Source organism: Seriola dumerili, unplaced genomic scaffold, assembly GCF_002260705.1.
Source record: "Seriola dumerili isolate Sdu_G_001 unplaced genomic scaffold, Sdu_1.0 BDQW01000138.1, whole genome shotgun sequence".
Lineage (NCBI taxonomy): Eukaryota > Metazoa > Chordata > Actinopteri > Carangiformes > Carangidae > Seriola > Seriola dumerili.
In genome coordinates this window covers 19,888,086-19,900,525 of record NW_019174393.1, presented here as the reverse complement: position 1 = coordinate 19,900,525, position 12,440 = coordinate 19,888,086, and the positions used below count along the sequence as shown (strand labels likewise).

The 12,440-nt window shown below is 42.5% G+C and overlaps 1 protein-coding gene across 2 annotated transcripts in view; it reads left to right on the top strand.

The window, feature by feature from the left end:
- Positions 1-12,440, top strand: part of LOC111224718 (solute carrier family 41 member 2-like) — a 41,879-nt gene that overhangs the window by 19,437 nt on the left and 10,002 nt on the right. For both annotated transcript variants that reach the window (XM_022749317.1, XM_022749318.1), the window contains exons 9-10: positions 6,118-6,249; positions 6,524-6,672. In XM_022749317.1, coding sequence (XP_022605038.1) covers positions 6,118-6,249; positions 6,524-6,672 — 281 coding nt within the window. The remainder of the gene's footprint in view (positions 1-6,117; positions 6,250-6,523; positions 6,673-12,440) is intronic.

The window sequence follows — 12,440 nt, the reverse complement described above, 5'->3', positions numbered from 1 at the left end:
ACAGGCAGGCAGACAGGCAGGCAGACAGACAGACAGATGAAATGGAAACATCTTCATTCATTCATGTTTGTGAACTGGACTGACATTTGATAAAATGTTATTATCAAACTCCCTCGCTGATCACAGTTCATGTTTTCCTTGGGAAATGAAGTCACACTGAATCTGTCTGTGTGACTGATACAAAATGCAAATTATTTGTCTGTGTCACAGCTGCTGCTGCTGCTGACACTGACGCTGACCGTGTCAAACTTCCTGTTGTTTTTAGGATACCTGTATGCACCTTTCACTTTCACTCACACAGTGTCATGGTTTTGATAGGCAGACCGGGTTCTGCACTCAGACGCTGTCCTATCTGGACCTGGACAAATAAAATTATTGTCAATTATTGAGAATTATTACATTTTGACGGAACATTTCTATTTTAACTGATGCACCTTTTCTAGCCTTTACAGCACTGGTCATGTGGCACTGCCCAGCCAATCACTGCTAGTCGAGCCAGTGAGTGAGACACATACAGAGGAGAGACAATGAAGTGAGGAAGTGTGATAGAAAAGGGAAAGAAAGAGAACGGGAGGGTTTAAAGCTGTTCACTTGTGAAGATGTGTTGAGATTTTGATATTTATTATAAAATTGGTTACGGCTGTTTCGAGGTGAAATGGAGTCAACAAAGAAGAAGAAAAGTGGAAACTCAAGCTACATTTTTTATGCCTCAGTGCAGAGGGCTTTATGTTTTCAGGCTGTCTCATTCTCGTGAACTTGATATCTCAGAAACCTGGAGGGAATCTCTTGAAATTTGGCACAAACATTCATTTGGACTCAAGAATGAACTGATTAGATTTTGGTGGTCAAAGGTCAAGGTCATTGCAACCGCCAGCAGTAATTATGAGATATTTCTAAAATTAAGCACATTTTTGAAAAGCTCTCTGTTGTGTAGTTGTCACAGCGCTTATTTTCCTTGAAATGAGAAAACAACATTTAATTATTAATAGAGTACTTATAATTTATAATCCCTCCAGTACCCTCATTGATTAAATGGTAAAAATAAACGTTGAAATGTAAAGTTGTTGTATCTTGTTGACTTAAATCTGTTCCTAAATCTTTGTGGTGAGAAGTAAAACATGTGGTTAGTTAAACGATGGTTTAATGAGCACCTGTCTTCATGAGCAGAAGTGATACACTCTATTTTTTATTTTACATATCGGACAGGAACAAGCTGTTTAGTTGAAACTGTTGTGTGTTTTCTTCATCCTGCTCAGTTTTGTATTTACTGCAGTTTTTGACCCTCGGAGATGTGATAGAAATAAAGTGTTTATTCACAAGATGGATGAGGCACAATAGAGTCTATTTGTCTTGTGCTGTGCAGCTTCCAGGTGTCAATGAAGAAACTAGTGTGCTCAGTCAACAGCCCCTGGATAAATGAGGGTCACTAAAAAGACTGTGAATGCTCATCAGCATAAATATGTTAGCTAATGAGACTGGTTTGGGCAGAGGGCCGTGCTCCGTCTGTCTCCACTTCATAAAACTGGTCTTCTTCCATCCCCTCCTGCTTCCATCTCCCTCTAACAGGCTCAGCCATGGTTGCCAGGGCTCTGGCACCTCCACAACAACAGATAAGATTTTAATTAAATGGCATTAATGAGAGACATTTAACGAGATGGAGTACGATTCTGACTCTAATTGGTTTTCCGTCGAGACATATCCTGGACACAGAACAGCTGGGGAAACAAGCGTGTGTTGGTTTGTGCGGGCAAGGATGTTTTATTTTGTGTGCAGTGTCAGAAAAAAAAAAAAACAAGTCGCTGCAAACACGGGAAGAGAAGAGTCGTCTTGTGTATTTCAGCTGATTAAAACGGGTCATGTCCTGATAAAAACTACAGCTCCACAAAGGGCAGACAGGAAAGAGACAGTGAGAGGACACTCTGTGGGCAGGGAGATGTGCAGAGCTTTTTAAAGAAAGAGTGACAGGTTAAATGAAAAAAGAGAGAGAGAAAACCTTTTTTTTTTATCGCTCTGAACTCCACTGTGTCATTTTAATACATTAGTGTAATGGAAGGTATCTATGGTCGCTTAAACTATATTAATATTGAAAGTCTTAAAGGCGTTCTGATATTGAAGAAGTGTCTGTCAGTCAATTTCCTTTTTCATTAGCTTCAGTCTATCATGTCACGTCACAAATGGACCTGGTGGGTTTTTTTTTTTCCTCCACACCAGCAACAGCCAGATTATGTACATCCGTTCCATTCTCATGGACACGATATCTCAGTAACACATTGACAGAACTTCTTCAAATTTGGCACAAACATTCACCTGGACTCAAGAACGAACTGATTAGTTTTTGTTGGTTAAAGGTCAAAGGTCACTGTGACCTCACAAAACACTTTTTAGCCATTACTCAAGACTTCACACAGCAGTTATGACAAAATTTCACACAAATGGGTCATCTTATTCATCTTGTTCTGTTTTTCCCCTCACCTTGTTATTTGTTTTGTGTTGGGTGATGTTTTATGTTTCTTTATGTTCGACCTGTGCAAATACACAAAATGAAATGAAATGCGGAGCAGGATGAGATGAGCAGCCCCCGCCCCCCCCACCCCACCCTCGGGCAGAGCAGGAGAGGAGCGTAGACCCCCTGCAGTTCCCCATATAGCCACGCTGCAGATCCTCCTCGTCTTCATTCCGTCTGTCATACCCAGTGACCTGAATAAGCTGGATCGCCCCCAAACCTCCTTCACTCTACCTCTGCCCCCTCATACCTTCTTACCCCCTTGCTGTTTTGACATAAAAATAGGAGCAAAAATATAAGGTTCACATTTTCTTCTCATCACGTCCAGTGAATTCAGACAAGTCTACAAGTGGACATTTTGACTTGTCACAATAGGATACACACACATGTAGATAATAAATCCATTTAGCTGTGTAAGCTTCAGGGTCCATGCTGGCCCACCGTGACACAGCCATGACTTACTGGGACACTGAGAACAGAGCCGTCACTGTGCCGACCGTGAAACATGGAGGTGGGAGTGAGCTGATATGGGGGTATGTGAGTACAAAGGCTGTAGGGGAGATGACATTTATAGATGGCACCATGAAGGCGAGTCAGTTTACCCAAATACTGAATGAAAAGTCCCAGTGAGCCAGGCAGGACACCCTGAATGAATCGCACAAGAAGAGAAATAAATGTCTGACAATAGATAAATCAAGAGAGGTGTAACAGACGGACAATTGGGGTGTTAAGGGAAGTGTGCTGTGTGCTGGAAATATTTCTTGGCGAACAACAGTTGGGTGCAGTAACCATGTGCGTCTTCCTGAAGATTTGTCATCACACTGTCACGTCTGTAAAGAGACCAAAACCAAGACCAAGACCCACACCTGATCAGCCGCATGTAGTGTGAGGACAGGTGTGTGAGGCGAGGCAGAGCGAGTGTGAGTGCTCATTGTAACATTGTGTCTGTTTCCAGGCCCAGGAGCGTTTACAGGAGCGCTTGTAATGCTCCAATAAAATGTCAGCAGGCGGACAAAGAGCTACAATAGATTGATATAAGTGGACATCACCCTGAGGCGTTGGCAGTGTCTAATTTAATATAGTCATCACAATAACAAGCCTGTTTAGAGCTGGGGGGGGGGGGGGGGGGGGTCTGAGACACACAGCCCGGTTTACAGAACAGTCACTATAGAAGATGTGTTTAATCGCTGCACAGCAAGAATTTAGGTGATGCATTTTTTATGATTCTGAATAAAGAAAGCTGTTTTCCAGCTCTGCTTAGGTCCAGTCTGAACAAAAAGGCTCCTCCTCCTCCTCCTCTGAGCAGCTCTGTGCCCATCTGTCTGCTCCTGTGTTGTTTATATCTGCAAGTATGCGAGTCCTGCTGCAGGGCTTAGTCACCAGACTGTGGCTAGGAGGATGAGAGGCACAGGAAGTTAGTCTGTGCATTACTTGCTAAAGGGAAGGTGTGATCGCTGCAGCATGTGAATGTAAAGTAGCCACATTCACCCTGACTGTTCATCTGCTTGATGTTAATTAAAATTTTACATGAGGAAAATTGAGCTACAGAGCTGCTTTAAACAAGGACAATGATCATTTCACTGTCTAGTAAAAATGTGGTAAATGTTTGTGACAGTGTGAAAAAAGACCAAGATATCATCAGTTAACCTTCCCCTCATTTCCTGAACTCAGCAGTGGTTCACATTGGTGATTAATACAAAGCAATGTTAAAGCCGTTGCTTTTAGAGGCATGAAAAGGCAAAACTACCCAGTAACTAGGGAGGGAGAAAAAACTAAAAGATGAAAAGACAGAATATAGTGTGGCAGATTTTAGCTTTCTCTTTGTTTTCATCCCAGTAATTATCTTGCAGCTACATTTCTAGCTGTGTGTTGAGGTAATTGCTCAGCCCTTGCACAAAGCTGCTGTAGCTACACTTTACTGGAGCTGATAGAAGTACATGCCAGAGATACAGCGACTACTGAGACATCACATGGGGTCATTTTGGACTTGTTGTGTTTTGTTTCCGATAGTTGAGATTGTTTATAGCAAAGACAAGATTAAGAAAGTTGAAAAAACCAGCTTGTTGAGTAACACACACACACACACACACACGCTGATCATTGCTCTCTGGGCTCTATTTTCACAAGTAGTGCTCCAACAGCATGGTAAAGTCCTGACCTTGAATTCCACTTTAGGAGTCTGTTCAGTATTTTGGTGCACAGTGCAAACAGTGGCAAGAAAAAGTATGTGAACTCTGTGGAATGACCTGCTTTCTGCAGTGATTGGTCACAAGTCACTAAGATAATATCACACAAACAATTATTATCTTTTGCGTCTTTATTGAACACAGTCATTAGACATTCAGAGCTCTGTTGGAAACAGTCAGTGAACCTTGGATTTAATAACTGTTGAACTTTCTTTGGGGCAGTACAGTGTTGCAGTGGATAGCACTGTCACCTCACAGCAAAAAGGTTCTGGGTCCCAACCCAAGGCCTGGGATAGGCCTCCTCCCACATACCAAACATATGCAGGTTAATTGGCGACTCTAAAGTGCCCATAGGCGTGAATGGTTGATTGGCTGACATATGCCCTGTGGTGGACTGGCGACCTGTCCAGGATGTACTCCGCCCTCACCCAGTGACATTTGGGATTGGCTCCAGACCCCCCGCAACCCTATAAGCATAAGTGGTATGGCTTCCAGTATCTGTTGATCAGACCTACTCAATGTTCAGGAGGAGGTTTGGACAATGGGAATCAATCATTGTTCAGAAAGTTGAGTTTTCACTTATGTACTGCGCTTGTTGCTTCGCTTTCACCTTCTTACCAGTTCATCCCAAACCAGCCCCATGGGGGTTCAGGTCTGGAGACTGTGATGGTCTTCATCATGTGAAGCCTCTGCCTGGTTCTGTTCTTCTATTGTTAGCAGCACAGTTTGTTCCATCACTGTCTTTGTACAGACAGAGTGTGTGTCAGTCATCAACCTGTTTACATTAACTTTTATTTACTTCCACTGCTGCAGGAAAGATGAAAGTTCACCAACTTCTTCATCCCTGAAAAAGGCCTGAAGAGTTTTGATCTTTGGTGAACTCAACATTTTTTTTTTTTTACCATGAGCCGTTTACCAGTGACCTTTGTACCATTAATCACTGGACTTTCAATAAAAACTGTAAAATTTTCTAAAACTTTTGACTAGTAGTGAATGTGTTGTGGTGATTTCAGTGGGTAGAATCTGATGCTGAGCTGAAACTCAAAACCTACACTGCAATATCTACAGTGGAGCTGTCAAGCAACCATTTGACTGCAGCTCTGCAGCAGCACTTCGTTTGTTCTGATGGTGGAAAAAGAAATTAAACAGACATTTTTCACAGCAGCTATTTTAACCAGGTTTCCATACAAAATTGAGTGTTTAATGAATTCCCAGAAAATCTGCAAAAGAAAATGAATTAATGTGTGAGATGTTGAGATAATTAGTTGGTGGAGCTAATTTTCCAGTACGGTTACAGACAAAGTTCCTGAATGTAGAAAGCTGTGGAAAACACTTTTCAACATTTTCCACTGTTTTCTGATGTTTTATAGACCAAATCATTTACAAATGAATTGACAAAATAATCTTTCACATCTCTATGTCGTCCAGGTATCGGAGGGAACCTGGTGGCTATCCAGTCCAGCAGGATCTCCACTCACCTGCATTTCCACTGTGCTCCTGGGGAGGTTCCTGACGAGGCCAAAGGCTGCTACTACCCCTGCCGCACATTCTGTGGTACAGGTGAGTGCATAAGCACACGATTAGCATTTCATAAAGTAAAGGAGCTTCAGTCAATGTTCACATCAAACATGTGATCTCAGTGACTTTGACTGTGTCTGCAGGTTTGTTAAGCTTCAAACTGTTAGTTGTAAACAGCAGTTTTCAGCTCGGTGAGCTGCTGCATGTCTCTGTCTCCGTCCTACCAGGCAGTTTGTTTGTGTTTTAGAAAGACAGACATGGTTTCCTCACATTCACCATTAACCTTATTTCCTCACTCCATGTTGTATTTTCTCAGGAGCCAATCACAGGTCTGCTCAGGTGCTCCTCCTTTTGGTGATTCCTGGTCACATAATCTTCCTCTACACCATCCACCTGATGAAGAGTGGCCACACCACACTGACACCCATCTTCATGTCTGTGTACCTGGCTGCTGCTATGCTGCAGGTGAGCACATGTTGACTTTAAAGGAATAGTTTTGGATATTTGTCGTGGCGTTGTGTGAGGTTCTTATATTACCTGGAGTAGAGTTGATGTAGAGAACAGCAGGAGCACCTGTACAGAAGCTGAGTGATGAGCTGCTGTGGACAGGGTCAGCAGAAAAACATGTTTTAACCACTTTGAAAAAAAACAGTGTCAGTTTAAATGTATGCTTCATTTTGAATATTTCCCCTGCTTTATCTTGCTGTGACATTTTGTGAACTGTTGAACTTACTACTATTTACTTAACCATATTCCTACATATGAGTGCACTTAGGTCGCAGAGAGTCATAATCTGTGACTGCACTGTGAACTTTAGAAAGAGGCTCATTTTTGCACCTGCACAAGCTTCACCAAACTTCATGTGCTGTTGATTTCTGTTATACTTACTCAGAATTATTATTTTCTTGTCAGTGGGAATATGAAGAAGTTTATATGACAGATGAATCACTGGATGTGTATCCTTCTCAACACAGATGCAGGTGTGTGTATCTACAGTGTTGTGGTTTGGGGCAAAGAATCTGAAGGAATCTGACTTCTGTACGTTTTTGTTTTGGCAGCAGTCGAGATAATTACAGAGGAACGAGTTGAATTATGAATTACTACTTTTACTTTCTCAGGTGAATCCTGGTCTGTCTTCAAGTCAGGAATTTTAAGAATTTAGTTGGTATGTTTTTGTGCGTCGGACGCTTGCTTTGCTCAAAGGCTTTTCAAGGCTTCCCTAAATCTTTAATGTAGACATGGAACATTAGGATGTAATCCCAGCCACAGAGGAGCTGGAGACTTTCCAAGTCAATCTGGTCTGCAGCCAGTAGAGCTGATTTAAGGGTGAGCATCACATGGCAGAGACATTCTCAAGAGATTGCGCTAGGTGAAAGATTTTGGTTTCAGCTTCTTTCACATCCTAATATTTACAACTACTGAAGAGGGATCAATTTCATTCAAGTGCATTAAACATCAATTTTCCCTCACGCCGGGTAAGGCCAAAAGGCAGACGAGCCGCTGCATGTCAGAGTAATGAATGAACTTCTTTATTGTCTGTGTTGATCAGTCTTTGTAAAATTGGCAGAATTCTGCTCTAAATGATTGTTTCTTTCTGCACAGCTTCATAGCAGCAAAATTATTACAGAGCACTTGTTTATTGAAGCATGCTGCTGAAATGACTCATAGAATTTCATGTGCTTTGTCATCAGTGTATTTGTACAGACAGAATAGCAGACCCTAATTATTAGGCTGAATGCTGCACATAATATGCAAGTTCAATAGTAACTGTAGATTTTCCTGATGCCATCTTCAATCTGAGGCTCATTTTTAATACTGTGAGATGGATAAATGCTTCCCAGCAGGGACGCTTGTTTTTAAATCCTGCACATACAAACAGATGGACATGTTGTAGAGTCATATATTAGAGCTGGGAAATTCACAGAAAGTATCCAAACTGACATTTAGAACCTCTCACTGACTTCATCCTGCTCATGTCGGTTACTATACCAAAGATCTTCTTTGACTAAGATGATGCATTACAAGCAGCGCCAATGATAAGAAATGGTCTACTCTTCCTGTCTCCTAAGTGGGCGTGGTCATAACTGCTTGTTCATGTCAAAACATAAAAACAATCCAATACAACTCTAGATACAGTTTGAATGTAAAGCTGATTTTGCTGCCCGGTTTTATCTGCTGGCTTATATCTGATAAACCCAGTACAAGATCATATCAGTCTAATACTTTCTGTTTTCCCTCCAAAAACACTTCAATAATAATAACAATAATAGTATTATTACACAAACAAATACAAGTTTTATATCAGTTTTAATTCATGGATTCACATATAAGTCCCTCTAAACTTCTGTTTATATGGTTGGAAAGCGATGTCGGCAGTAAACTAGATCAGAACCGACAGAGAGATCTGTGTGGTGAGATCTCATGAGAGTTTGTTGCTGAGACAGAGACAGGTCTCGAACAAAGTTAATTTTATCCTAAGTTTTCTGAAAAATACAATTTTAATGTCAGAACAATCTGAAGTTCTGTGGCTTGTGAAAAATTGATCGAGTATGTATTTCAGTCACTATGAGGTGAAAGAATTAGTGATCTGTGATCACATTCACTTCTTCCATTGGAGTGAACTGAATCAGACCTGCTGCTGGTCTCCTACAGGGGCAGAGAGGTGGAGAAACTCTGTCTCTGACTATACTTTCCCCTAAATGTGTCTCCATGATCTGTTCCCTTAAAAAATACTACCTCATGTTCAGTCATACCCCTGGATGGGACATCCAACTAATATTAGTCCACCTTCATTCAAAGCAAAGCTGGCGATATGGACGACACAAGTGCAAACAGTGAGCCTCAGACTACGTCCACACTAAGCAGTTTTTATCGCCTAACCCTGTCACGCACATTCATGCCCTACTGTTTATCTTGCTTTTAATTTAATGCACAGTGACAGTAGTAAGTAATGTACAGTCACTGTATTGCATCAGCTGGCTTTGGTTCCGTTCTGTGTAGTCTGTGAGTTATTTGCCTCCAGGAGAATCTGTGAGAACTCTTTGACAATGTCACATTCACCCCCCAGGCATATAGATACAGAGATCAGCTAATAGCAGAGGAGTAGAAGAAATAGTATAGCACTACTACAACTAAGTGATACAATGTATGGGACAAATTTCCAACTTTGATACTCATTAATATTGTGTCACTGGTCTTTGCCTGTGCTGTGTCTGGTGAAGTGAAGCTGACAGTTCCATCTTTGAACCACTCTCAGTGAAGGTGGAGACTCTGGGGACTGAAGTCGCTTTCAATGTTTCAGTGTCAGCCAGTAAAAAACACACTTCAGGTGACACAAGTGAAGCTCAAGCCATTATCAGCCAGTGTCGAAGAGAATTAGTCTCGACCTACTGTTCTATGAATTATATTTATATATTTATATATTATTATTATATATCTAAGCATTGACATGGCTGAAAATGTCTGAAGTCTAAAATATGTTGGGACAGACTGCCAGGGGGAAAGGCAGAGGGACACTGGAGCAACAATTTTAACTGTGCGGGGGTTGAGTGTCAGTGACATGGTTTTCACACATAAAAACTGGGTGTGAAACTCATCTACTTGAGCCCCGCCCACCACCTGCTTGCTCCAGGTGGACAGGTGAAAGAGCAGAGAGTATCAAGATGGTTAGAGGAGGAAACATCAGAGAGACTCAGCCACATGCTTGAGCCTCAGTCAGACCCAGACTCAGAGCAATTAGCATAGTTAGCATCTTTCAGAGCAGTTAGTGTAATAAGCATCTTTTATTTGCATTTGGTAGCTTGTAACTAGCAGTGGCTGACACAGTGTTAGTAGTTATGCTAATGCTAAATCTGGCTCTCTTTACTAACAAGGTTTCAGGTTTATTTTGCCCCGCCCCCCGACCCCACAAGATGACAGGATTGGTTCCTTAGGTTTGTGATGTATGACACCCTGGCTGTCTGAATCTGTTTTTTTGAGACTGTCATTGGTTCACTGCAGTTCAAGGTGAAAACAGTCAGTCATAGTGTTGATGATTATTTCTCTCATCGTATGTCTTGTATTATACACTGCTCAAAAAAATTAAGGGAACACTTAAATCACACATCGGATCTTGATGAACGAATTATTCAAGTTAAAAATCTTTACTGATGTACACTCTATAATTTGTTGAGAACAAAGTGATGTAACAACGGTCAATGGAAACCAAAATCATCAACCCACTGAGGGCTGGATTCACAATCGCACCAAAAATCAAAGGTAAAAATTCAAATCACAGGCTGTTCCAACTTGCATGAATTTCGTCACGGCATCTCATAATGTGACTCAGTAGTGTGTTGGCCTCCGCGTGTATGCACTCCTGACAACGTGTGGTCATGCTCCTGATGAGTCAGCTGATGGTGTCCTGGAAGATCTCCTCCCAGACCTGGATCAGGGCATCAGAGAGCTCTTGGACAGTCTGTGGCAGTACCTGGCGGTGTCGGACGCACCGATAAATAATGTCCCATAGGTGCTCAATTGGTTTTAGGTCAGGTGAACATGAGGGCCAGTCAATGGCATCAATGCCTCCGTCATCCAGGAAGTGCCTACACACTCTGGCCACATGAGGCCGGGCATTGTCCTGCATCGGGTACATAACAGCAGCCAGGGTACCGTTGGCTATGACATGGAGGTCCGTGTGACCCACCAAGGATATCCCTCGCCAGACCATAACTGACCCACCTCCAAACCGGTCATGATATATGATGTTACAGGCAGCATAATGTTCACCACGGCATCTCCAGACTCTTTCACATCTGTAACATGTGCTCAGTGTAAACCTGCTCTCGTCTGTGAGATGGGAGAACGGGGCGCCAATGGTGCACCTGCCAGTTCTGGTGTTCTCTGGCGAATGCCAATCAAGCTACGCGGTGCTGGGCTGTGAGCACAGGTCCCACTAGAGGACGTGGGGCCCTCATGCCACCTTAATGGAGTCTGTTTCTGACAGTTTGGTCAAAAACGTGCACACCAGACGCCTGCTGGAGGTCATGTTGTAGAGTCTGACAGTGCTCCTCCTGTTCCTCCTCGCACAAAGGAGCAGGTACCAGTCCTGCTGCTGGGTTGATGCTCTTCTACGGCCCTGTCCAGCTCTCCTCGTGTAATGGCTGTAATGGCCGGTCTCCTGGTATCTCCTCCATGCTCTGGAGACTGTGCTGGGAGACACAGCAAACCTTCTTGCAACCTCACATTTGGATGTGCCACCCTGGAGGAGCTGGACTACCTTTGCAACCTGATTGGGCTGCAGGTACGGCCTCATGCTAACTAGAGAAGAATCAGTCAGGAAGGAGAAGGAGAGAGCAATTGTCTGGCCACCACATACAAAACCATTACTTTTTTGGGGTTGTCTTGCTTTTGCCTCTCCATTGCACTTGTTGTCACTTTCATTTGCACCAAATCAGGTGAAATTGATTCACAATCACTTGTGCTTCCTAAATGGACAGATTGGTATCCCTGAAGTTTAACTGACTTGGTGTTATACTATGATGATTAATTGTTCCCTTCCTTTTTTTGAGCAGTGTATATAAAACACCATATGGACGTTAACGAGGTTAAAACACTTGAATTACATCAGAGGGTCACATTAGAAAGGGAGTAAAATGAATCTCATCTCATATCTCCCCTAGGAGCATCGGTGATGCAGGGACTGTACTCACAGGGCTTGTTGGTGAACTGTTGTCGCTGTAAAGCTAACCACCTAACAACTTAGCGTCAGTCAGTCACAGTAACTCCTGGAGCATCTCTCTATTTTCTCTCTCCTGCTCTGTTTTCTTTCTTTACCATTATACATTATTTGTTCAATTAAAATTTTCTGAAGATGAGAAAGGAAGAGCCGAGGAGCTTGCTAATGGTGAGCGAGCTTATCTTGGTGGCTAATGGGACAATAAGTGCACACAGTCCACCAAAGTTGTACTTGATACTAATTAAATTCGCCACTGTGAGCGAATCCAGTAATCACAGCAGTTTGTCGGGAGAGAATTGAATTCAGACATTTTAAAACCTTGTGTGATGAGCCTCCAAGGCTGCTGTGGCAGAAGGGACTAGACTCTTGCAAGGCAAGTCCTTCACCAAAACTGTGTATCAGTGTTAAGTGGGGGTGGCGGATGATCTGCCTCCATGGTCATTTATATGGAACATTTACTTGAATATCTTTTTCTTCTCTATAGATGTTTCAGCTCTGGGTAAGAGAAAAATCTAAG